The sequence below is a fragment of the Corvus moneduloides genome, chromosome 7 (genome assembly GCF_009650955.1).
Source record: "Corvus moneduloides isolate bCorMon1 chromosome 7, bCorMon1.pri, whole genome shotgun sequence".
Taxonomy (NCBI): Eukaryota; Metazoa; Chordata; class Aves; order Passeriformes; family Corvidae; genus Corvus; species Corvus moneduloides.
Window position 1 is genome coordinate 12166577 of NC_045482.1, and position 25714 is coordinate 12192290.

The 25714-nt window shown below is 39.9% G+C and overlaps 1 protein-coding gene across 6 annotated transcripts in view; it reads right to left on the reverse strand.

Moving 5' to 3' along the window:
- The window catches only part of ALS2 (alsin Rho guanine nucleotide exchange factor ALS2), a 37658-nt gene extending 13681 nt beyond the window's left edge, over positions 1–23977 (reverse strand). For 3 of the 6 annotated variants that reach the window (XM_032115072.1, XM_032115073.1, XM_032115070.1), the window contains exons 1-19: positions 23891–23977; positions 19655–19744; positions 17540–17694; positions 16147–17066; positions 13461–13821; positions 12436–12604; positions 11872–11968; positions 11391–11468; positions 10258–10434; positions 8015–8186; positions 7446–7626; positions 5698–5763; positions 3073–3235; positions 2145–2276; positions 1782–1910; positions 1397–1467; positions 974–1040; positions 483–685; positions 274–339 (exon numbers count right to left, since the gene is read on the reverse strand). In XM_032115072.1, the coding sequence (XP_031970963.1) occupies positions 274–339; positions 483–685; positions 974–1040; positions 1397–1467; positions 1782–1910; positions 2145–2276; positions 3073–3235; positions 5698–5763; positions 7446–7626; positions 8015–8186; positions 10258–10434; positions 11391–11468; positions 11872–11968; positions 12436–12604; positions 13461–13821; positions 16147–17066; positions 17540–17694; positions 19655–19674 (3227 nt within the window). In that variant the 5' untranslated portion in view covers positions 19675–19744; positions 23891–23977. Of the gene's footprint in view, positions 1–273; positions 340–482; positions 686–973; positions 1041–1396; positions 1468–1781; positions 1911–2144; positions 2277–3072; positions 3236–5697; positions 5764–7445; positions 7627–8014; positions 8187–10257; positions 10435–11390; positions 11469–11871; positions 11969–12435; positions 12605–13460; positions 13822–16146; positions 17067–17539; positions 17695–19654; positions 19745–23667; positions 23806–23890 lie in introns of those variants that run through there. The other 3 variants (XM_032115071.1, XM_032115074.1, XM_032115075.1) reach the window with 3 other exon arrangements.
- Positions 23978–25714: the final 1737 nt, after the last annotated feature.

Here is a 25714-nt window from a genome sequence, read left to right on the forward strand (position 1 = left end):
AAGAGTTACCTTCATCATCAAGATCACATACTCTCATTAAGTTTTCACCCAAACCCTGAAGTCTCAATTCACGATTTTGTTTCCTTGCTAGATTACTGAACCTTTGCTCTACCAGAAATATAGCAAAGAAAAGACTAGAGAAGGTGCATCACTATGTTGTAAGAAAGGTCAGTAAGATTGACTGCAAAACCATTAATTAAAAAGGTTTTGTTGTTTTCTCCTACAACAAAAAGTATTTCTTACCCGGCTCCACAAGTAGTGAGAATATCTTACCCATCCTCCAGCCCAGTCCGGAAAGTCCCAGAGTACATTCGTCCATCTGCCCATTTTAGGATCCCTCTGGAAAAAAATACAAACCCATGCCAATATGTAAGTTAATCAGTTCACTTTGCACTTTCCAAATACCTTCTGTGAGTGAGCCTACTTATTGTTACCGCAACCACTTCATTTTGGTTTCGACCACTCCATTCCAATGCTTTTACCTTCCATGGGGTTTTCCTGAAAGCCACCTCCCATCATAAACAGCATCCTTGAATCGAGGGTCCTTGTAGAAGGTGTATTTGGCACTGCGAGAAATAGGAGGTTCCTGTCTTGGCACATTCCCACCAGCTCCATATAGAATCATGTCAGAAGTCCCTTTAAGGGCCTGATCCACTGCTTGGCTTATTGCCCTCAGCCACTTGGTCTGAAACAGAAAGTGGTTCATCACAGAATTCAGCCAACACCTGTCTTTGTACTGACTCTCACCTTTACAGCAAGCACAGTCCTGTCCCTGGCACTGCTCAGCACAGTGCTGTGCACTGCAGCACTGCTACCCTCAGGCACCATATACAGCCAGCCTGCACACCCAGCTGCAGAAACACTTCATTCTTGGGAAATACTCAGCAATCCTTCTCCCAGTTTGGATTCACAGGTAGGGGAAAAAGCCTCATTGGCATCACTGAAGTAGTGTCAAATTCGTAGATATGCCCACCTTCTCCTGTGGTGTTGAAGAAACAAGAACAAACTGTTCTTCTGGTGTTGTAATCTTCAACCCGTTCCTGCATGGGGGGAAAAGTATTTTAATCCGTGAAATTCCATCCTGAAAACCCAAGGTTTCTTAAAGCATCAGTATTGTATCTTCTCTTCCCTACCCCAGCTAGCATTCCCTTTAAGTCAGCAATAAAAAGAAGCAGCAGCAAAGAAGACTTGCTTCCCCCTCAACCACCTTATTCTTTCCAATGTTTACACCATTTTTTTTAAGACCTAGAAATACAGCATTTTCTGAAACAAGAAAAAAGGGTAGACAGTGCTGCAATCATCGTATTCCACTCCAAATTCACAATAATTGGTTACAAAAAGCTCATCTTCTCTCTCCCAAAATATTAGACTATTTCAGCATCACAAGAATACTCACACGTTACCAGCTTCTTCTGAAAGAGCTTCTACCCACAGTGTGGACAAGGGAAAAATATGGTGTGTTGAGAACTGTAGGAAAGGAGAAGGGAAACATCAGTGGTTACTGATCCATTAATCCTGCCCTGTTTTTTTTTTTTAAATGGTTTCTTTTTTCCCTTTCTTTGAGGACAAGGAAAAATTGAGCATTAGGGACTCTTTCTACCACCCTGATCCAAGAAACAGCCAACAGAAACCATGCCGGCCACAGGGCAATGTAATCAAATGTTAAAAAGGCACATAATTTCAGATTTATTTTTACACTGCAAAAACTTCACTGTATGAAAAATAAGTAATGTTGTTTGAAGCAGAGAAAAGGTTTTGTTCCTGGCTCCAAGCTGGCTTACCTGAGCGTGCACCAGAGCATCGTTGAAGAGGATGAACCAGTTCACAGAGAACCTTCCTGCATGCTGCAGAGACAACCCCCGATTGCTGCTCTCACAGATCAAACGCCGCTCCGGCTTCCGCAAGGAATCCTACAGGAGGGGTCAAAAGCAAAATGACACAATCTCACTTCTCACTGATTGTGATGTAAGGTCGGTGCTTTAGTCTTTCACAGTAAAGGCCCAACCTTTCTAAAGTAAAGAGTACTACAGCAACACCAAGTGGAAAAAATAGCAAGTGCAACTGGGACAGCAGCATTAGTAATAGACACAGGCACTAAGAGCAATAGATTCAAGCTGCTAATGGACTGGCAGTCGTCACTATACCGTCATTTTCCCAGGAAAGGTCTTCCAGAAGCCAAGGGTGTATTCTGCTTCTTTAATTTTTCTGCTAAGATGGACAGCAAGGCTCTCGTAACATGAACTAGAATCCTGCAGCTTCTGGTATTCTGGAGATGCCTGTAGGGCACAAGGTGAGACAGAGCTGAGGGCGTTTCTGAATGCCTGTACCAACACCACCAACCAAGCTGCAATACAACTGCTCGCTTTATTAAATCAGCACTAAGTGCATGACAGTTGGTCTGGGTACTAAACAAAGCAGACAGAGTTATTTTCTTGGTGACATGTTCTGTTCATGTGCTGAGAGTTTTTAAAAATCACGAGAAAGTCTCTGAATGTTACAAGGAGAATGATTAATACACAATTACATGATCTACCTTCTTGCAGCTTAACAAGCTGTACTAGAAGTAGTGCTCCTAATTGCCGGAACAATATTCTAAATTACTATATTGGGCTAAATGTACAAGCAGTTACCATTCCTGTTTAGTCATCTTTTATCTCAAAACAAAGCAATTATATACATCTAAATGGGTGGTAAAAGTCTACCTAATATATATGTAGTGTTTTTAGTAGAGTATTACAGCAAGGGTTAGCTACAGCAACGATGCCAGATGAAACTGAAAAGCAACAGGCAAACATCAAAACAATATATCTGCAATTAAGCACTGAGGCACACAAACAAGCTCTGGCAGGGTAACAAGTTTCTACGTGTCATGTGCTCTGTGCAGGTGGTGTAAGATTGTGCAAATAAATCTACAAGATCTTTTTATCTTCCCTGCAGCAAATACAAGTTTGAGGTAGCTCCTCTGAGGAATAAGCTGTTTCTAATTACCTGGCATTTGCTTCACACAGTTACTTCCAAGATTTAAGTTTCATGTGTGTATTTATTGAACTATAGATAAAAAAGCCATCCTACCACTTCAAAACATGTGGCAAGCTTTAACAAAGTTCTGGCATAATTATGAAGTCGTCCAAATGGCATGAAAAACAGAGCATTCAAAACTTCCACTAGCTGGAGGTTTTCCTCATTCTTCTCAGACAGTTTCTGTAACAGCTCCTGGTTTTTACTCAAGAAGTCTCTAAATGATGGGACCATGGGGAAACAGAGGGACAAGAGAAGAAAAAACACAGACATCAGTGATGTTTTATGTAAATGAGCCCAGATAATTTTTTGGATTATCATAAACCAATACAAATTATAAGGGCAAATGCATGCTGCTTATTCATCTATTCACAATGCCGTTTGAGAAAGTACAGCAGTAAAGACATGTAGCTAAAACTGCAACACAAGAGTTGTTTTTTACTTCTAATTTCATATGCTCAGTCATCAAACTGGCTGAAGAAAATTGACTATGTTGCTCACTTGGAGTGTAACCAATCGCCTTTTTCCTCTTTACCACTTGATTAGTAAAGAACAAACAGGTAGAAAGACTTCCCCACTGCTTTTGAAGTAATAAGTTTCTAACACTGTTGATTTATACAAGAAGGCCTGAAAGAATCTTAGCTTTGCTCTAATGCACTTCCCTAAATATACTGAAATAATTTCTTCCCCCTCCTGTTGTTCAAGGCAACAGACCAGTTCTTCCCCTAACTACAAAAATTACATCCTACCTCAGAGAAAGGCAGGAAATCTGTTCAATCCTCAGTCTGATTTCCAAGAGGGAGAACTAATCTAGTTCAGAGAAGAAGAGGGAAATGATTCTGAAGACAGTACATTAGCACACAAATCCAGGATTTCTTCATTAAAAGGAAAGCACACCTATTTTTCCCTCTCCTTCGCCATATGTGTGTGCTCACTGGTGCTGGCACATATGACACATGCATTGAAACACATCCAGCTGGGAAGCATTTAAACCACAAGCTGCAAGAATCAGGTGAAGCTGAGAGAGCAGGCCCCAGGGACAGCAAAACAGATCAGAGGTCACAGAAGGCTCCCTAAGAACACTACATGGTTACTGAGATGTTATCTCACACAAAATACTGTACCTTGTCCTGCTCTGCTAATGATATTTAAGAAGTCTGTTATTGAACAAGCCTTAGGAATAAAGAAGAGAGAAGACTGTTTTTCCCAATTTTAAATTTATGGCCCTGGACAGCTTGCTATTTTTAATTTTGAGATCCTCATATGGAAGTTTCTCAGTTGAAAAGCACCAAACAATAACAAACAACACTCAGTACAACCTGTCTACTCTTTTAGAGGACATGCTCAAAAACCTGCCAACTATGGAGACTTCCATTGAAGCTAGCACTTTTTTAAAGTCAGGACTATACCTAATGCATTCATGCTGCTGAACATCCATAAAAGATGGACTGACACCATTAACCATTTACTAAAGACAGTATCCCTCAGGGAAGGAGTGGGGGGAAGTTCATTATTAGCAGTAGATATTCTTAACTTCCCTTTGCAAGGAACAGGACAAAACTTGCACATCATCTCTTCCCTGAAGTGTTATTCACCTAGTGAGACCCCAGTTGCAGTAGGAGAAGCTGTGACACCCAACAGTGACAACTGATGTGATGAATTCAGCATGGGCAATTTCAGAATGAATTATAAACAAGCTTGTACTTGAACCAAGATTTCCTCTAAGTCACCCTAAAAATCCTGACCAATGAAAAAAGATTCTCAGTGCCTCTCTGCAGGGAGATTCTGTATTTAGACTTTGGCACTGGTCCTCGAGTGCAGAATATTCTTCGTCCTAGGTACGTGCATTTCCAAGAACTTCCAGTATCATCGTTTACACTGCATTCAAAGTGGTCCATAAATGTTAACGGAATTACTCCCAGATTACAGAATTTGTAATTTTGGAAGGAAAGGCAGCAATTCCACAGACAAATTAAAAATTACCCTCAGTGCAACAACTTCTTCAAAGCACTAGGGTGAGAGAGCCAGCGTCATTACTTTATTTCCTAGACAAAAATACTACTGAAATGAGAAAAAAGCTTTATGATCTAGAAACCTCAAGTGTGCTGTCTCAGGCCTTAAGATACAATTCCTTCCTCCCATTTACAGCATCTATGCATGAAATAGAGCAAAGAAACCTTGACAGGCAGAGAAGATGCACTTGCAGAAATGTTATTTTTGCATCATTTTAAAGCACTTCCATAAACTTAAAGAATTCAAATGAAAGTGAATTCACGTTATCTACTGTAGCTAATTCTCTTCTGTATTTTCTTGACAGCAACATTTGAAAGAATAAATACTAACACTGAATAATGATAAATATTTAACCTCATTTAACTAAAGTTTTCAAAAAAATAATTATCTGAACTCTCTATTTCTTTGAAGGAATTTCCAGTAACAAGCTTTTTTCCTCCTTTCTCCACCTTCAAGATGAAGTAACTGAACTCAGCAGCATTTTAACCTTAATTTTTATCACAGTTAAGGTAACTTTCTCTTCATCTGAAGGAAAAGGAATTAGTGTACTCAAGTATGCTGAGACCAAGTCTCTGCATGGTCATTACTACACACATACAAACTCCATTATTTACAGTTCTTTGTTAATTGATAAAAATGTCCAAAAAATGGTAAAGGTTTGCTTACATTGCTGGCTTTGCAAGGAGCATAAATCCTCCCATTACGAGGAAGTTTGTTACTGAAGTACAATACCTAATATAGGGAAGAAAGAGATCTTCAGTTACAAAATGAAAACATCCCTGAAAGTAGCAACTGTTGTAATGTCCAACAGTTTATAATGACATCTGTAATATCTTTTACTATACAAGTTTTATAGTACTTGACCAACAGTGTTACTGAACACCTGGCATTCACCTTCCACATGGAACACTGAACATGCATCACTAGTCCACATTTCTGCTGCCATTAGCACAATGCAGAGGGCTTACATTAATGTTATTTTTGTTTCTCTCTGATTTGGGCATGTACAGAATAAACCACCTGTTCCAACCACTTAGTACTGCTAGCTTCTAATTATAGTTAAGATGGAAATTTCAAGATAGGAATTTTCTCTTTTCCTGCTATTCAACATTCTACCTCTGACTTCTCCCTATCACCATTAAAAAAAAAAAAGAAAACAGAAAAAAAACCCAACACCTTTCTCTAAGGGAAGAGGTCTCTGCTCAGCCCATTTAACAGATTATACTTATGTTGCCTGACTGATCCTTGAGAGATGCTCATGGCATTACACAAAAACATGCAGGCATTAGGGAGCAAAAGAGCAGAGCAGAAGACAAGCAGTAATGAGCATAGAGATTAGATATTTCAGTCTTTGAGGCAGAAGAAATTAAAACTTTCTATTCTGAGTAATGAGAACCAATTCTGAAAATTCAGGTTACAAGAAAAATTCGAGTTGAAGACTAAGTAAGAAAATGAGAAAATACATATTTAGAATTATGAACAATCTATATGATAAACAGAGATGAAAGCTTCTTTTAGGGTGATACAGCATAAGTTCATCACTGACCCAGGAAAAATGTTATTTGTTGTGCTTGTGTTCAAAGAAACTGCAACTAGTTGTCCATTCAAAATGCTCCTGCATAACAAAAGTGATAACTACTGAAGTTGATAATCTTGAAATTTTGTTTCCTTAGATATTTTCAGATATCTGGTAACCAAGGCTACATTCAGATATGACATTTTTAGACTCTCTGTTAAGCCATTTTTCACAAAAACCTGTAGGTATTAAGTATGATGAGACTTCTGTCATATTTAAATAAAATTGTCCAGAAACTACAAGTTACTGAGGGGAAAGACAGAAAACAGGTTGACTGCATAGACCTTCTCTCCCAAAAGCATTAAGCCAATAAAAACAATAACCAGGAAAATTGAGACTTAATTCTGAGTACTAAAGCAGCTCCAGCTTTTGGGTGACAGGTGCAATGACAGCTGTTTAGCAGATACGAGGACAGAAGAATTTCCTTCTGGAAGACAACCTTTAGTTAATGACTATTGAAAAAGCATTTTGTAACCACAATAAACCCCCAAAGGTAGCTTTAATTAGCAGCCTAGGTAATTCTATCACATTATACTACAAGATTCTTAATAAGTAATAAATATTTAGGCTTATAGGCAGCAACCAAAGAAGAGTCTGTACCCAGAGTTTTACACAAGGGAAGCTGATGCTGTCCATGTGCTCCACTGGTGAAGACCTGGAGATACATCTCACTACAAAATGTATTTGTTTGTGTAAAACTCTCCATATATTTCTAAATCACAACAATACAACAGTTACATAGCTTTCCTTATGACCTACTTTCCCTTAACTCAGGGCTTGTTGCAGTCAGTAGATTAAGCCTGCAGAGACTCAAGATGAGAGGGAATTGGATACTTGCTCAGTGTAACTATCCAAAAAGAGACTGGAATGCTTCAGGATGGCCAAGCTCCTGGCTTCTTTTACTCCATGAAGAAAGCTACTTAAAGAAGCTCCATGTTGACCAATGAGATAGCACAGCTTGCTGAACCTGCTTGCCATTTCCTGCAACAACTGGATTGTATTTGCATTGCCCAAATTATCTGTAACAGACCAGAAAGCAATTTAGCTTACCTTATGAAAGAGCAGCACCCATTAACAGAGAGAATCACAACATGGTGCTGTTTAGATGTTTTATCAGCACTTTCACCTCATGGCTACATTATTCAGAATCAGAAATTCAACAGTTTTAGACTAAACACAGTGCACATAACGAAGGTATTTCGGGTGAAACCATCAGGAAAGTGCAAATAGTAACAGAATGTACACTGTCTAAATGCAACTGTCCTTCACCTCCTCATCCAAACAGAGGAGAAAGCAAGACTTCCGATTTATCTTGACAAAATATTACTTATAAATTCTGCATAACAGAAATTTGTTGTGGAACTTCGGGGAAACAATATCAAGGAAAACATTAAAAGAAGGTCTTACCTAAACCTAAAAGAGGTCTAAGGACCTGAGATTTGATCTCGCTCAGTTTGAAATAAAACCTTCTCTCAGTAGCAGCCAACTCATGCAAACTGGCAATATATCCCATTACGTTTTTGTCTACTAAGGCCAGACAGTTGTCACCACCAGCTATCACATTGCTTATGTACCCTACCTGAAAGATGAAAAAGAGAAAAGAAAAAACAGCAGCTTTAATATTTTTCTTTTTACACTCCAATTTAAAAATAGAGTAATGCAAATAACGCGTATTTTTAAGAGCACTAAGTGATAGTATTAATTACCTTCAGTTACAAACAACCCATTCAATACTGGCTTAATGCAAGAATGACAAAAGTTGAAGATACATTTATAGCCACTGCTGTTCATTTTCCTGATTCTGACAGAGCCTAAAGACAATGAGCAGACCACCTTTTAAGGCGGCTCATGCAACCATTCCATGTTTAAGAGATAGTGACCTTAGGGCACATATTGCCTCACGTTGGTGCACCACTTGTTGTAACCACTGGACTCTGCCTAGCAGGCTGCTGTGGCCTGAAAGCTCAGCGAGGGTTTCCTAGGGCCATGTGATCAACCACATCCCGGAGTCCATTTCGGACAGCCCCACAATGTGGCTCTGGCAGCCAGCAGCATTACAACACACTGGTGGTAAAGGAGGTAGAGAAGGGTCTCTCGTGAGGGATTGAGATGGCTTTAATCACATCTTGCCCCCACGATGTTCAGAGGTAGAGAGACAGCGTGGTCTGAGTGCAGGGTGGTTTTGCCAGGGGCCCAGGGGCGGTCCCTGGGTGGGGTTGGGGTACAGAAGCAAATAGGGAGTAACCGAGGGAGTGGCCAAGGCTAAGGAGGGAACAAGGTGAATATACAGAATCACGGGCTTAACAGCCCACCACATTCAGTCACTTCTAGAACTGCAATATGCTTATATCAACAATGTTATTAAATAGCATCATTACATCAGCTACTTCTCCTATTAAATACGAAGAGAGAAGAACAAGCCTTTATTACAATTATGACTGATCTGAACAGGTCCCTTCTGGACCAGGAATATGTCTATTTATTGGTAAGAGTCCAGCTTATTGATACTGCAATATTACTAACAGTAGGTATTTGCTTCCCACAGTACTTCAAAGCAAAATTCTTCCCTAAGGTGTGCACAAGTGCCACTGATGCACTGTGGCTCCTCATTAATTTTGGTTCACATGCAATGCCACAGAGTAATTCAGAGTTTGAGCTCTACTTTTATTTCCTTGGTTGCTAAATAAAGGGTTCCCTTGAAACACTGAGCCAAAGTTGTTCAACAAGCAACCCACAGGCCAATTCTCATATGCAAGAGCCTACCAGTCACCTTTAAAGAGAAGGGAATGGCTAGCAACAATCTTACAGAAGGAATACAGGTGTGTGTGTGTCTGCATGCACAGACACAGACCCAGGGTCTAAATCTCTGTCTCTCCTCAAAACACTTCCCCAACTATTCTGCTCAATGCAGTGATACCCAGAGGAGCTAAGGCAGACACACTCTCTTCTACCCTCACCATTTCCCTTTTGTTACCTTAAACTCATGTTGGTCTGAAACCATACACAAACAACTTGGAAGAGGACATGCAGTCACAGTACACGCTCCTACCTCATGCCAACCTCAAGGCACATGTAAGATTCAACTTCATGAAAAAAATTGTGCAGGGGCACCTCCTGTCTCCCATTAACATCAAATGCATGTTTTTGCTCAGATCCCCCTTTACACTCATGTGAAAGGGAGGGGTAGGGAAGCAGATGGCGCAGAACTCACAGGGATCTTCTGCCCAGTCACAAACAGGAGGCCTAATATTGCAATGGAGTCACAGAACAGAGCAGCCAGTGGCCTCAGTTGAGAGACAACAAGAAACTGAAGAGTGATAGCAGTGAAGACTGAACACAAAGACTATGGTCAAACAGAGCACAATAAAAGAGCACATTTCTGCAGCATGCACACATGGAAGGAAATGGATTAAACACACTCGAAATACCTCCCTGTCCCTCAAACAGAAGGGAAGGCCAAGAAACAGGCAGGAGAGAGAACAATACTAATTGGGCCTCCTCTCTGCCCTCCACCCACTGTACTCCTCATGTGACTACTAGGAACCAATAATGTGGCTTGACAACCTTAAAGCTCATCAAGCCATCAGCACTGTGCTATTTCCGAAGAGCACCAGTATGATCTGTATTGACTTAAAGGAAGTAACACTCACCTTACTACAGGCTAGTAACAAAGCTGGACTCTTAGCACAGCTATTTTCATTCATATTGTTTTCTCTTGATGTCTCCTGGCCACTGTAATATAATCCAGGTTGGAAGTCTTTCTCATCTGCTAAGAAGAGGGAATAATCTAGTCCTGCTGCTGTAGTCCAAACACCATCACCGCACACCTAAAATTTGGGAGGAAGGAAGACATTAAAAATCATCACCCAAAGCTGGAAAGAGAGAAAAGTACTTAACTCTTCTAGTCACACATGTACATAATACACCTGCCTAGATGATCTATTGCAATAACTGGTCAAATTTTCAACTTCAGTGTCTCGTAACAAATAAACTCCTTGCACATATATTGAAAAGTCTTTCAGTTTTCTTTCTAATGGCTGATTTTTTTGCCTTTCAGTTACAAATCAGTTTTACTTTTGAATGGGCATCAAGTGAGCTTGATTAAAGTTGGAACACTATTCTCCCCTCTACATTTAACCACGAAATCTATATAAACTTGGGAGACAGTTAATCTGCTGTACATTAATTTGCATAAGGCCTAAGCAGAAAAACTGTGCAGCTAGTTCTCTATTAAGACGAGCACAAGAAAACATGGGAAAGGCTGTGGTCTAACCCAAAAATTGTTATTTTCCTATTCACTCAATGTGATGAAAAGTTCAAAACAAAGAGAAAACCCACTGCCAAGACTCTGCAAAGCTCTGGAAATACGGAAACAACAAATGTGGTCGTGGTCCGGCCAAACTAAAAACGCTAGAAACAACTGTTTAGAATAAAAACAGAGTTACGAAGTATTTGGAAGTTTCAGCACTGCAACATCAATATCGGAGAAACCAAATATAAGGCAAAGTGAAATCTGATAAGAAGATACAACCAGTCACATTTCTCACTTCTAGAACATCACTGTGGTCAAAAACCAGCAGAAGTCTGTGTGAAGGACTTCTTGGGTAGATTTTCACAAGCTCATCTAAAGATCATTTCACAGCACAAGCCAAAGAAAATCAAGGGCTCTATTACTAAATAGCACACAGATCCATGAACAGGTCATTCTCAGAAATTACTCTGCACTCACTTGTACAAGAAGAGACCTTAAACTGAAAGAAGAAAAACACAGAAAACAAAGTACCTTTGAGAGGCGAGGGACTGTTGTTGGGGAGTTCAAGTGACCAAGCTGGCCGGAGATATTACTGCCCCAGGAATACACCTGTAAGAAGCAGTGCTAAACATCAGAATATATATTTACATACATGGAAACATAGTGAACTGTGGTAGCACAACACATCAAGTGTGCAAACACACAGAAGTCAAGGAGATAGGATTTGTGTGTCAAGAAGCATTTCCTCAATTTTCACTGTCTTCCTACATTCCCAGATTGTCTTCTCACATTCAGAAATGGAATGCACCAAATCAAGTCACAGCAATCTTTAAACATCTTGATGGTACATGCAGAACTTGGGCAGAAATAGGACTTGGATTCCACACTACTTCCATGATGCCTCCCACAAATGGGAACAAAAGTTTAGAAGCAAGAGAAACAAAAAACTAGAAAAGACCAAACATGATAATTATGTCAGAGATAAACAATAAATGTTAATGAACACTTGTACCTGGGATTTGGCAGTGAGTGCTAACGAATGATGGCCACCAGCGGAGAGGTGAATCACTTCCTTACCATCAAGGCTTTTCACACACAGTGGCTGAAGCCTGTCAATCCCCAGAACCCATAAGGCAAGGGAAGAGGGGTAGAAGGCAGGAAAAAGAAAAAATATTATCAGAGGTACTCTTAATGCAAAAACACTCAAAGTTTTATTTTCTTCCCTAAAACAAATTAGAAAAAACAAAGATACATAGAGTCTTCTTGCAATAAACTAGCTTAGTCAAAATGGTCAGGAAAGGCAAAAATTGATGATAGACCTCACCCTAATTTGGACAAAGTCAAAATATCATCAAAACTGTTACTGATTACAAAGGGAAAAGTCATAATTGATTGATGCTTGGTAATAATACAGCATAAAACATGTTGTTTGAAAAAACATATGTCACAACGCTTAAAAGAACAAGAACATAATGCATGGTAGATGTTGAAATTTGAGAATTTGAGACAGTTCAATACTCAAAATTTTCTAGCAATCCAGTGAATAAAAAAAAAACATTTGCCAAAGAAATCTCACCTTGGCAGAACATCACCATGCCCTAGCTGTCCTTCCTTCCCTTTCCCCCAGCTCCACACCTCTGTTCTTAGAGAGGGCAGAAGAGCATCAGCTTCACCACTGTAGGTTGGAGTCAGAGCCACAGTCCTCATTTTTGCCCGTCCTACCTTCCGTAAGAGCCTTGGGGAAACTGAACAGAGGCCAAGAATTAGAAAAATTGCTAAGCATTTTGGTAAATGTATCACTCAGATTGTGTGTTACACAGTAACAGCACCACTTGATAGTAAGTGACCAAAACTTCTTAAAGCAGTTTTAATTCAAGCCTGGGAACAAAGGTTGACAGGTAAGACAATAGGTTACGAATACGAAAAAGTAACATAGGTGCTAAAAATAGACAGATGTCAAGTAGTTTTTACCAGCTGCTAAAGGATAGCAGACATACGAGAACTATGCAGTTATAATGAAGCAAATGAACCAAAACAAACTATAAAGAAAGTCTTTTATAAGACAATAAAACCTTGAAGATTCCAATAATTCCTAAAATTCCTCTCAAATGCAAGATCAATACAGAACTAAACCACATACATGTTCAGAGCAATTAACAATATTAAAATCTGTGAGGGAAGAAGGTCATTAACTTTGAAGTTAAGCAGTGGGAATTGGAATACTTACAGGTCCCTGGCTCAAAAGCAGCTCAGTGCAGTGTGAATTACAGACCACACAGATTTTTATCTTCTACACAACCAACATGAAAGATACCTTAGCATCATTTGGCAATAGGACTCCTCCAATGTGCTCACTTTACCTTAATTTAACAAGAAAGACCATTTGTAAACCCACCCTGCTTTTGGTTTTCTTAGCATGCAGTATCTGCTAGCCTGAACTCTCTCCACTGCTTTCAAGTCCTAAGATATAGTTTAGAATTCATAAAGACCTTTGATACAGCATTAGATTTGTGTTTATTAAATGTTTGGGGTATTGTGGACTTACAAACCTCCACATTATTATAAGTTTTCCAGTGTTTTTTCCCCAACATGCTTTTTTACCTTGTGACAACAAGCCAGGCAGGGAAAGCCTTCGACTCCCTCCTTCAGATTCCTCTTCTCTAATATCTACTAAACTGGAACTCTTCTTCCCCTGCATGGATTCCAGTCTGACCTGCTCTTCTCGACTGTCTTTCAGAGCTTCAGGCCCTGGGGATCTGCTGCCCGACTGAGATCCTGGCTCACTCGAAGATGTGCCATAGAAGTTCATGACTTTCTTCAGGGACAGGGCTCCAGCCTCGTACGTGGCAGCAACTCTCACCCCAACTGCTGAGGCACAGGAGGCCACCAGGCTGTTCAAGGCGGATGTGCTGCTACCCGGAGGGCCAGGGATACAAGCACCGAGTTGTTCCTCTTGAGATGGCTAAAACCAAAGGAAAATTGGAAACTATCAGAGCAGACAGCACAGAACAGCAGGATGATGAATACACATTCACTATTCAAACCATGGGCTGGACTGAACACCATATAATGTTTATTATAAATGTTTATTGTAAATTATATATGTATTTTAACTGTATATAATTCATATATGTTTTTTATGCCTCAGTGTACATCTATTGCTCTGAATCATTTTTTTTAAAGTAGGACCAAGCACCATTTCTAAATGGACTGGGCTTTGTGGCATCTCTTGTAGCTCACCCGTAAAAGACTGCAGGTCTGGGGTTTCTAAATACCAAAAAAAAAAAGGATCTTTGCAAACAAATATAAAAAGAGATATAATTTTAAGCTTATTACCAACTTCTTTGACACCAATGAAAGTGCATCAGTGAGCATGCTCTACTTTCAGAGAGACAAGTTCTCTCTTCAATATGGTAAAAGGAAAACAGCAATTCATGGATTCATTTTGCAAGCCCTATCTTAAAACCAGTCTGGGTTGTGTTCTCTCACACCATTGTTGTCTCCATATAAGGCTTAGTTAATAATCAAGTCACAGTAGGGACAAACTGACTGAAGGCAATTATTAGTCCTAGCACACCACTATCCGTAATAGCAATCAGCTGACCCACCGAATATGACAAATAGTTTGAACATTAAAACAAAGACAGCGAAGTCCCATTTCCCCATCTAATACAAAGTGGGAAATGGTATTAATACAGGAATTACAGCTCATTTTATTCTGTCAAAATAAAAACAATCTTTGACTTCTTTAAGCTTCTTTAAAGCTTAGGTTAAAGAATTGGGATTGGTTCTATTTACTTCATCCTATTTCTAAAAGGCATGCCTAGCAATACACTAAAGAAAACTTCATTTGTGTAGGAAAGCAGTGAAAAATGAAGGATTTTACTAATGCTGAAACACTTCATTAGACCTCATCTCTGCTCTTCACATGGATAGTCAGCTGCGGAAGATTCAGTGAATCAATTCCAGTCTTCATTCCTGACACTGCACAAGGAAAACAGTGCTCTGGAAATATTCCAGGAACAAGGAGTTGAGAAAGGGAGCATGAAGCTATGTTTCAGTCATTTCCCTATGCTGGAGTTCTTGCAAGAGGTCTGAGGAGCCCACAACTGCTAGAACGCATTTGTATTAGCAAAAAGCAAAAGAAAGAGCAAATGTATTTACACAACATTTATTTCTCTAAGTTTTCCTCAGAGTAAGAAAGCATAACTTGCTGAACTACCAAGTTACTGGACAGATTTTAAAACTATGGCGGTTTTGTTGCCATCAGAGGCAATAACAAAAATCAACTATTTATTAGGTACTGTGAAATTTATTTCCCTGAACCACTGTGGAGAATGTCTTACTGCAACTACTAAAAAAATAAATAAATTTATGTCTGCATAACACTGTAAAGGACAAAAGAAGTTTTCAGAATTCCACTGTCAATTTTGCAAATTAGGCCACAGAGCAGCAGGCTTCCTCACAGGACAGTAGTTAGATAAGGACCACCAGACTGCACTGCAAGATTCTGGATTAGTTTTTTGTCTAGTAATTTTTGGGTTCTATCTTCTTCCCTTTGCCCATAATTACATTTCCCTTTTTTTTCTCTCTAAAAACCAGAAAATGGTATTTCATCAGGGAGTCACAAACAGCTCTTGAACCTTCATGTCAAGCATTTTCTGATGCTTACTAAGAGATGAGTACTGGACTGTTCTGCTATAGCATCAAAACAGTGTTGTTCAATCATTCTCCACACCACACAGAGTAGTACTTATACATCTCCCATCCCTTTTTATGAGTTTATGCCATGCCTACTTTATTACCACTAGAAACCTTTTGGTCAAACCTTTTAGCAATTTGCAATCCAGAATTTTTAACTGATTGAGAACTTAGACGGATTTGTGAGGGATTTGTTCCAGGTACAGAAATTAAACCTTTACCTTAAAGGTAAATCAGGAGTAAGATTCATGGAATCTTACTGCCCCCCACAAATGGAAACCCATGCATAAGGAAAGAGCACGGAAATTGGCTTACGTGGTTCTGGTACTGCAGACCATGAAGAGGAGAGACTAAAGTACTGTCAAGGGTGCCCACAATGAAGGCTCACAGTTGAACAATGATGGAGGACAAAAAAAAAAATCTTCCACTTAAAAGTTGAGAACCACCACAGTGAAAAAAACCCACTTGGAAACGATAAAAACACCATAGCTACATTAAAGTAGGTTTTTCATTTGTAAAAAGAGTAATGTTGTCACACATGCAACAGAAGTTATAGCAAATTATGAGCTAGTGATTAGGTACCAACCTGCTCAGGTTCTGTACAGATGTTTTTATTCAGGCTCTCATTTAATGAATGATCTGACAAACCAATTAAGTACTCTTTCACTTCTTTTTTGTCAGAGAACAGAGTATTTCCTGAACTAGAAATTCCACTATCTTCCTGTCCATCGCTGCTGGTAAGGCCACTTGGTCCATCGGATTCTAAACCAATAAGCCTATGTTGTTCCACAAGTGGTTTCTGACAGTCTTCACTTTGGCCAGCTGTTACACTTTTGCCTTCAGGGGTGTCCGACGACGGACAGAAAACGTGGGTTTCTGGTTGGTTAGCAGACAGTGCTACGCCCAGTGGGCAGCAGTGACTATCTGAAATGATTACATGATCTTCCTTGTCCGTCATGGTAATGAGAGGCTGACTGCAGTGATTGCATCTCTCTGGGATAGGCTTCATTTCCTGCACAGGGAGACATTGTACCAGAGCCAGGCTGTGGTAGGCTCCGCAAGCAATCTGGAGCACAACACGTCCTGCCAGGTGCTCTACCTTCTGTGGCTTTGTCACTGGGAAAGTTGTTGTTATGAGACCCAGCTGGCAGCCACTCCCCCAGGCCCATATCTCTCTGCTCAGCGATAGTGCCAGCGTGTGTTCCTCTCCACATGCCAATTGCAAAATCCTTACTGACAACAGAGGGCTGGTTTCAGAATCACAGATACTGACGAGTTGAGGCTCTGGCACACACGGCTGATTAGCAACTGCACACTGGCCAGCAGAATTGTCCCCCCACATGTACACCACACCGCTCTCTGTCACGGCTCCATTATGGAAGCTGCCGGCTGCCACTGTAATAATACGATGTCCAAGCAAAGTGTTTTCTAAGATAGGAGTGTTAACACATGACTCCTCAGGTCCTGATCTCCAGGGCAGTTTTCCAAAACTGTAGACCGCTCCACCTGGGAAGGGGATAAAAAGAAAAACAAATCCTAGTCTGAGTGTAAAACCAGTTGTTAAACCAACACAAAAATTTGAAGAATGCTTCAGACACATAGATATGAATTCCTAGCTTACTCCAGGCTCAACAAAACCATGGCTATTGATATAAGAAGGCTGCTAGTTGCTCTCTGCAATTGTTGCTGTCAAGTTCTACACCTCATGTTAATGTTACCCTGTGCATGCATGCACTATTAAAATAAGCAATGCTTTTCTGCTAAAAATTCTACTATACTCAAGTCAAGTGAGATAAGTGTATTGGTTGGTCCTTGCTAATTCAAGAACATATTAAGGACATACAAATGTGTATGAGGAACACAAAGTACAGAGCTCATCTTTCCAAACACAGATCTAGCATCACTTCTAAAAGAAGAAAACTTGACAATATCTGAAGATTGTTATTGCCCCAGATCATTACAATTAAGGTGTTTATTACCTTCTGTTAGAAGTAACCCATGATGGATTCCAAGGGCTGCCTGTAACACTGTCTTTCCACTGAGGCCTGGAAGCCTTTCTGGAGTAACAGAGCAGGAACCAGCCTTCCAAACATAGACCAGGCCTCTCTCTTTGGCTCCTTCTGCCTCTTCTGAGCTACAAAGATTGGAGGAAATTGGAACACCATGAGGATGAAGTTTCTGTGGCTCAGTAACGCCTATGTAGGAAAGGCTTAGTAGTTCAGACATTAGTTTTACTTTCAAGCCAACATATTTAAATTAATATTATCAAACTGTAAATTAAATGCTATTTAAATGAAAAAGCAAGTGTCTTCTATTTGAAACCATTAGCTTTTTTCTCATTTGTACTTTACCATGTACGGATTGCTCCCATTAATAGTGTGTTTAAAACATTAATACACCTGTAAGAGCTCATCCTTTATATTCTTTTATTTCTACCTCTAGAGATAAAAATGAGGTTTTGATTGTTTAGGGTTTTTTTCCTTCTGCTAATTCTTAATGAGTTTCTCAGATTCAAATGAGCCAGTCATTCAAATCAACTGAACCACGAAGCAAAAATATCCTGAAATAGTATGCAAGTATCAGGGCTTGCTGGAGTGACTGGAACTAGCCAAAACTAGTTTAACACTCCAACACACTGTGGTTTGAATGCTCGGTCAGCAACTTCTACAACTCAACACAAAGAAATTCCTCAGAATTTTTACAAGCCCCCAGTTTTAAGAATTTGTCATTAAATCAAGAATCCCTTGATTTAAATACAAAAAGCTATTTTAAGTATCAATATAGAGTGGCAGCATTTAAAGCTAAATTAATAGTCATGATTAGATTTCCTTAAAACTGTATATAGACTAGACTGTTACCTACCCAGAAAGAAAAAAGTGGGTTTAGCTCCTTACTTGACAACAGCCAAGTCACTGACTCCCTGCACAAATCAGTTCTTGCAGCTTGGCATGAACTTGTGAAATTAAATATATTAAAACAGCAAGAAAAGCTTTGATGGAATGATAGTCTATGTCTAGAAGAAAAGGCACAAGAAATAAAACGTACTCCAAACCTGTACCAAACCCAGAAAAAGCTATTCTGATACACCACACTGCAGGCAAACCTATGCAAGTAGCCTTATTCCTGAAGACTGTGAATTTGCTAAACAACACATTTTGTTACCTGAGGTGCACAGGATGAACAACATCTTTATGCAACCTGCCTCTGAAACATTCAAGTTAAGACTAGCTAAGAAATTAAATTATCTCTTAGCTCCTGTGCCTATCCCAAATACCTTTATTTTTCTACAAAACAGAAAGAAAAAAAAAGAAAAAAGAAATTCTAAAAGGTGACAGTCTAGAACTCTTCTAAAATTCAGGTAAATAGTTTATTCCAAAAAGCAAATACAGAATTAAAATGCAGAGTCCATCTCACATTTCAAATACATAGGATATATACATATACATAGTAATATATACACAAAGAAAGAAAAAAAAAGGCTTAAAAATTCAGTATCAGTATAAGGACATTTCACCTAAGATAAAAATACAGATTTTACACAGACAGGCAAAACACTCCAAAGAACACAAAATGATAACACTGAGAGTTTTCATCAGCATACTCTGCATGAAAACTAGGTCAAAGCCTGATATTTGCACTTTTATCCATTTAACGGGACTTCGGGAAACAGCGTAAAACAAATTCGGACATTCACATAACAGGATTTGTTACAAAAACGTTTGACCTCTATCAAGTATCTCAGTGCAAGAAAGCAGTGGAAGAACAGACTAGTGCAGGCTACTGATCCACAACCAAAATTCACAGGTGCAGGTACCAGACAGGATTTACTGTTCACTTGAGAATGTTACTTTCAAGTTTGTAGCCTATGGCTATGGCTCCACAAGTTACAACAATCAGCTTAAAAAAGAAGTTGCTGTTGTAGCAACTTTTCTGTTCCAGACACAACTGAAGCTAAATTAATAATCTTCCCTTTAGTGTAAGTTTCAGTACAAGTTACATAAAGACTATGCTGATATCACTTAATTTTCCAGGATGATCATGAGCTGGCCTATTTCAGATAGCGTCTGTGGTTTCACCTAGCTGCTCATTCTCACCTTCTTTCCTGCGAGTCCATCTGTCAGTGGCAGCACTCCATCACCACCAAATTGTTCCTCTTTCAAAAGGAACAATACAATTTTCACAAACTAAAAAACATAAAAACCAGCTATTTAATCACAAGTAACATAAAACAGTAACAACAACAAACCCCAACCCCCCCCCCCCCGCCCCCCCTAAGGTTTAGCTCCTTCATTAAATAAATAAATACTTCCACACTGCTAGGATGGTTCAAGTATTTATATTTAGTTCACTCACACTGAGTTGGCAGACACAAGCTAAACAGCCAGACTTGTCCTACGTACTCATCTCACAATGGGTCTATTGTAAGGATAGAATGAACAAAACCTTGTTCAAGGGCAGAAATTTACATCAATCTCTCTATACAATTCTCATTATACCACTCAAGAAACATCAAATTGATTCATTTTCAGTCATAAGACAGAATTCAATACTTGACTAAATTTAAGATGAACAGATTTGCACGAGCAGAAAATGATCAGGAGCTGAATTTGTAACTGCATTCCTGAACCAAAGCACACAACACCATCAGAAGGTGCAATTCTGCCTGGGCAGAAATGCAGAAAGCCGAGTTCAAAACATTTCTTCATGCAAACTGGTGGCAGAGTGCCTATGGGGATAAAAGACAACCATGGAAGGCAAGGAAAAAAAAAGTGGCTGCTCTAGCTACAATTTCATCCTTTCAGATTTTGAATTTTGCAAGTTCACCCTCACACCTTTCCATCCTCATGAGGATACCGTTGTATCACTTTTCTTGGAATAAAACAAAGCTACAGTTAATCTTTGTTTCTTATGATCTGATGGGCTGTTTTCCGTAATATTAAAAGAATTGTGATTTCTCTCGATCTACTGCATTACCAGATGAAGTATTACAAATTTTAGTAACATTAATGCATGTGTATAATCATATTTATTAAAACAAAGTTTCATATATAAATGCTTTAGACCTGTTGCTTTATGATAGTTGCTGTCTGATATCCACTGTAACAAAATCAGAAAATAAATTAGTTAGTACAAGTCTTAACACCCAGAATAAGTAGTCTGAAGCTTTTGCATACAGAAACAAATATGGCCAGTCTTAAATACAAGAGACAATATACACAGACCTGTAACTCTCATACAGAAGTTTCAATGCACACTTGGAAACAGTAATCATCAAGTTGATAAATAATTAAAATAACTAACAAAACCTCCAACACTTTCACTGGAGTGCTCTGAATAATGAATTACCAAAGAGACCTTCACAAATAGAAACAACACAGCATACCAAACAATTCCAGTCTCTCAGATACAGGACACTAAAAAGAGTGATTTGGGCTTCAGAGCTGGCAAAGAACGGACCTCAAAAAGGTAAAGATTTGATAACGTAGTATTGTGGTAAGTCATGTACACCCTGCTCTAAAAAAAACACCCCAAAAACCAGAGCATACTTTCTAGGAACACGAAGGCGCACTTGTCACCCAGACAGTCTCTCCTTCCTCAACTACAAAAGGAAAAAACCACTTACAGTTGTAAAAGTTAACTTTTAAAATATTAACAAAGGAAGTCTCACAAATATAAGGGAACTGTCATGAAATGCTTCAGTAGCAGAGGTATTGATGAAACATCAAAGGAAAATGGAAGTGCATTTTTGGAACATTAACTTCCTGAGGTGTTCTTGCTCAGAGTAAGTCCATTTAGGGTTTTCTTTAGCCTACTCAAAACCACCTAACCCTACAATTCAGTCTTCCTTTGTGAAAGACTCTAGTTTCAAATAAAAAGATCCAGTGGATCAGTGAATCAAAGAGATGAAAGCTTTCATAGAGTAACTGAAGTATCTACAAATATACCACTTACATTGCATATAGTTATTTGAGGTTAAGGAACTGAGGCTTAGAATTCCTGACTTCTAGAATTTATGGACTTTTTTAAGGACTCAAAGAATTTCTTTTTATTTTCATGAGCCTCGACTGCAAAAAAATTTAGTGTAATTGTCATAAAACCTTCTGATTGTAACAAAACAAAGTTAAAGCCAGGCATCTGATTAGCTGTTATGCAAGATCTCCCTTCAAAGCCAAATTGAAAAACTATTTACATAATTATTAAGTAACAAAGCCACAACAGCAGCAAACTAGAAACGCAATATGAGAGCACAATATGATGGCAGTGATAGATTTTCTTTTCTTTACAGAAGCTAACACTTAGGGTTGCATTACCAAGCATTTATGCATATAAGGGAAAACAAGAGTCAAACTGTTTTCTTTCCATAGATGAAACATCTTTAAGACATTCTGAAATAACTTTCAAATTCAGTTCAAGTTTTCATTCACTCCTGGGACAGCACAACATTATTCCCATTTCATAGTTAATGCAAAATACAAGTTGCTTTGCTACAGCTACAAACTAAGTAAAATAATTGTAATATAAAGTTTCTTCCTCCCAACAGAAATATGTAATTTTCCTTGCTTATTCTCACATTACATATACATTATTTCCTTTCCACTACCACTACCTGAACTGTTGTTAGATTTAGCATTCATGGAGATGAACGGTCAAGCACAAAACAACACTCCTGCATGGAAGCTCAGTGTGATACCAGCATCTTCACTGCTATGCCCATACTTTTACCGTCTACATTTTTGTTTCGATGCCCAAGAGGAAAGCAGCAAGGAGTGCCAAATATGAAGTGGATTTGTGCTACAGACAGATGGTCACTGGCATGACACTGATGTCACACTCTCCACTTACAGAGTTAAAGGCTAATTCTCCAGAAATCGAACACCACCACACTGTAACAACTGCCATGACTGGGAATGAAGTGGAGCAAACATTACTCTCATTATCATGGACTGTGCTCTTTGCTGACCGTTTTTAAGTGAGCACCACAGGTATGAAGGCAACCTTACATTCAACGCTGAACAGCAACAGCTGGTATGCCCCTGACTTTCAGAAACACTAGAACTCCCATGAGCCTCATGTGCTTATTTACCTGCTGTGTCAATAAACACTGCAAATAATTCTACAGCTTTCATACGTGTTTACTTACGTATTCCCAAACACATTTTTAATACATTTGTTGCATCGTATTTAGCAATAACTTGCAGGACCAAGACTGCATGTTTGTTACACAGAATCACCTACTCAGGTTCTGAAGAGGTAATCTCCAAGCTTCCTCATTCAAAACAGAGTTGTCAACACCAGTCCGGTCTACACACATCATTTACTGGCGCTAACTGTGGCTTACATTCAATGCGCGACCAGCTCAAGAAGCGCTTGTGTTTTGGTCAGCACTAACCACTGCTTTTAACACTGTATGATTAAGACCTGCTCAGAACAAAACAAAACAACTGGCTACTGAAAGACAGTAGCGATCCCTTCAGATGAGGGCTCAAAGCTGTCAATGCCAGTTCCAGTGAATGCAGGATGGTAGCAAAATACAGCAGTAAAGAAGTCGGGGAAAAAAAATCCAACACAGAATTATCTGCTACAGAATGCAATTAATAGTTAAAATTTACCAGACTCATATGAGACTCAAAAAATTCTGAATGTCCTTCTGCCTCTTTTTCTTTTGAAATTACACCTTAATTTAGCACATTCTCAGGTGCTTCCTCTTCTGAACACAGAAACTGAAGATGGTAAGTACAGCTAGTTTACATAAGCTGCTGCTCTACAACAGCTGTGATTAACTACAGATCATCTACGACCACTCCGGTTGCTCCCCGGTGCCTCACCAAAATATTTTCGTTCTGGAAGAAGAGGTCTGTGACAGTCACAGCACGGTATGTCACCTGTACAGGATACTGCAGCCACAGTAGGACCATCACTCAATACACTCCAAAAGCTGAAACTGCATTTACCCCTAAGCAAGCAAGTCAGGCAAAGGGACAGGACTTTTAAACGCAAGTGGAAGGAGATGAAGGGCATGTCAGTTACAGTGCGGGGGTCTCTTTCCACCAAGAGGGAGGAGACCTTTCACACCCTACAGAAATACACCTCGATATCTCTGCCGTACCAGCCCATCACAGCGCGGTTAGAGACGGACACCCAGGGTCTGTCACAGCTCAGCTGCTCTTCAGCCTCTCCCCGAGTCCCCAGGCGCAGCCGGGGGCGGCGCACGGCCTGTCCCGCGTCGCCGGTGCCGCCCGGCGCTCCCGTCCCTCCCGCAGGAGGCGCGCAGAGCGCGGCTCCCCTCAGGCGCGGCGGCCCCGTCCCGCGCAGCCCCGCGCGCCCCGCACCTGTTGCCGCCGCACCGCCCTCAGCCGCGCGCTGCCCGCCGGCCCCTCGCGCCGCCCGGCTGACTCACGCGGGGCCGCAGGGGGCGGGGCCAACGCCGCGCGAGCGCCGACGGGTCCCTGCCCGGGACAAAACAGGCTGAGACGGGAGCGACACGTGGCCGTGATAAGGAAATAGGCGAGGCTCGAATAAAGAGCCGGGCCACGGCCCACGCGGGATCGGTGAGAGCGGCAGCGGCCGCCCGGCCCTTCCTGCTCCGCAAACCCTCCCGTCAGCTACTGCTCTAACCGGGAGCGGGCCTGCGCCACAGCTTCCTCAGGGGCGAATGTAGAGCTTCCCCTCAGGACCAGCCTGGTCTAAAGAGATGTGATGCCACGGGTGGAAGTGCGTGCAGGTGTGTGCACGTGTTTGTACGAGTCATGCACACACGTCTATGTGTGTTTTTCTATATGCACAGATTTCACAGAATACATTTAAAATACGTAGACATAAATACACCAATATGTGTATATACACACAATATGTACGTACACCTATATGTATATGTATACAAAATATCTATCTATCTATATATGCACACATCTATAGGAATACACCTCTATGGATATATACATGCAGTATATATACACACCTATATATGCACACTATATATATATACATACACAGATGTGTATATACACACTATATGTGTGTGTGAGCGTGTGTGTGTGTATATACACATCCCAGTATGGGTATGTACATGTGTTTCTATTTAAACAAGTTTTGTAAAATGTACTTTTAATGTCACCTCTTAGCTGACTATTTCTTACATTGCCTGAAGCTTTCATTTAAAAACCATGGTTCCAAAGACAGGTATAGGCTCTCCTTTATAAATTCTTGCATTTTCTAAGGATAGCTTATAAACATTTATATTAGAGTGTTTCCTCCACTAACTAGAATGATTACTCCATATTTTTTTGAATAACAACAACCACCAGCTGAAACCATGCTTTCTTCATTTATCAGCTCTGGCTACCTGGGAGAAGTTGGATTACTTCTCTTTTTAACAGTATTTCCCCTCTACTCCCTGACACAAAAAGTACACAAGATTAAAATTTACAATCTTCATATGAATTTACATGTATATTTTATATTGTCTACTTTTTGTGCATTTATCTTTCCATTCTTTTAAAATGCAAGTATTATTTGGTCATAACACTAAAAACTGTTTTCCAGAATAAAAGACTACCTAACCAGTTTGTTACTGAGTGCGTTGCATCCAGACGACCTTTCTCATGCCTGGATAGCATACTAAATTGCTGCTGTTTTCTGATGGCTCAAAGAATATTTGGAAAATAATGAGAAGACAAAAGTCCATGATGATAGCTATTTAGCAAATTATGGCTAATGGGAGTGCAAAAGAAAGTCATGTGAAGGAAATCAAGCCTTCCAGGTATGTTAGCTCCTTCTTGCCATGCAAAGGCTGGGTGGTTTGGTTGCAACAAGACACAGAAATTGTCCCTGCCTTCCCAGGACATTTTTGCTTTAAAGAAATCCTTTTGCTCAAGGAAAGAGTGTTATTCTTAGACTTCAAAACAGTGAAGCGAAGGGAAGATTTCACATGGTGCATTCAAATGAAAACTGAAGGACCTAATGGGTCAGCATAAAAATACCACAGGATGATGTCTGCTCCTTCAGCCCTTGTCAGCATTTTCTCTGTGTGGGTTGAGTGTTAGTCCTAGGAAGCCGCACAGTGAGTTCTGCTCATGCAGGACTGAAAGAAGGGGACTTTTGTCTGTGCACTTCCAGGGTAAATCCACTGTGTGTTCCCTGCTCGGTACATAATT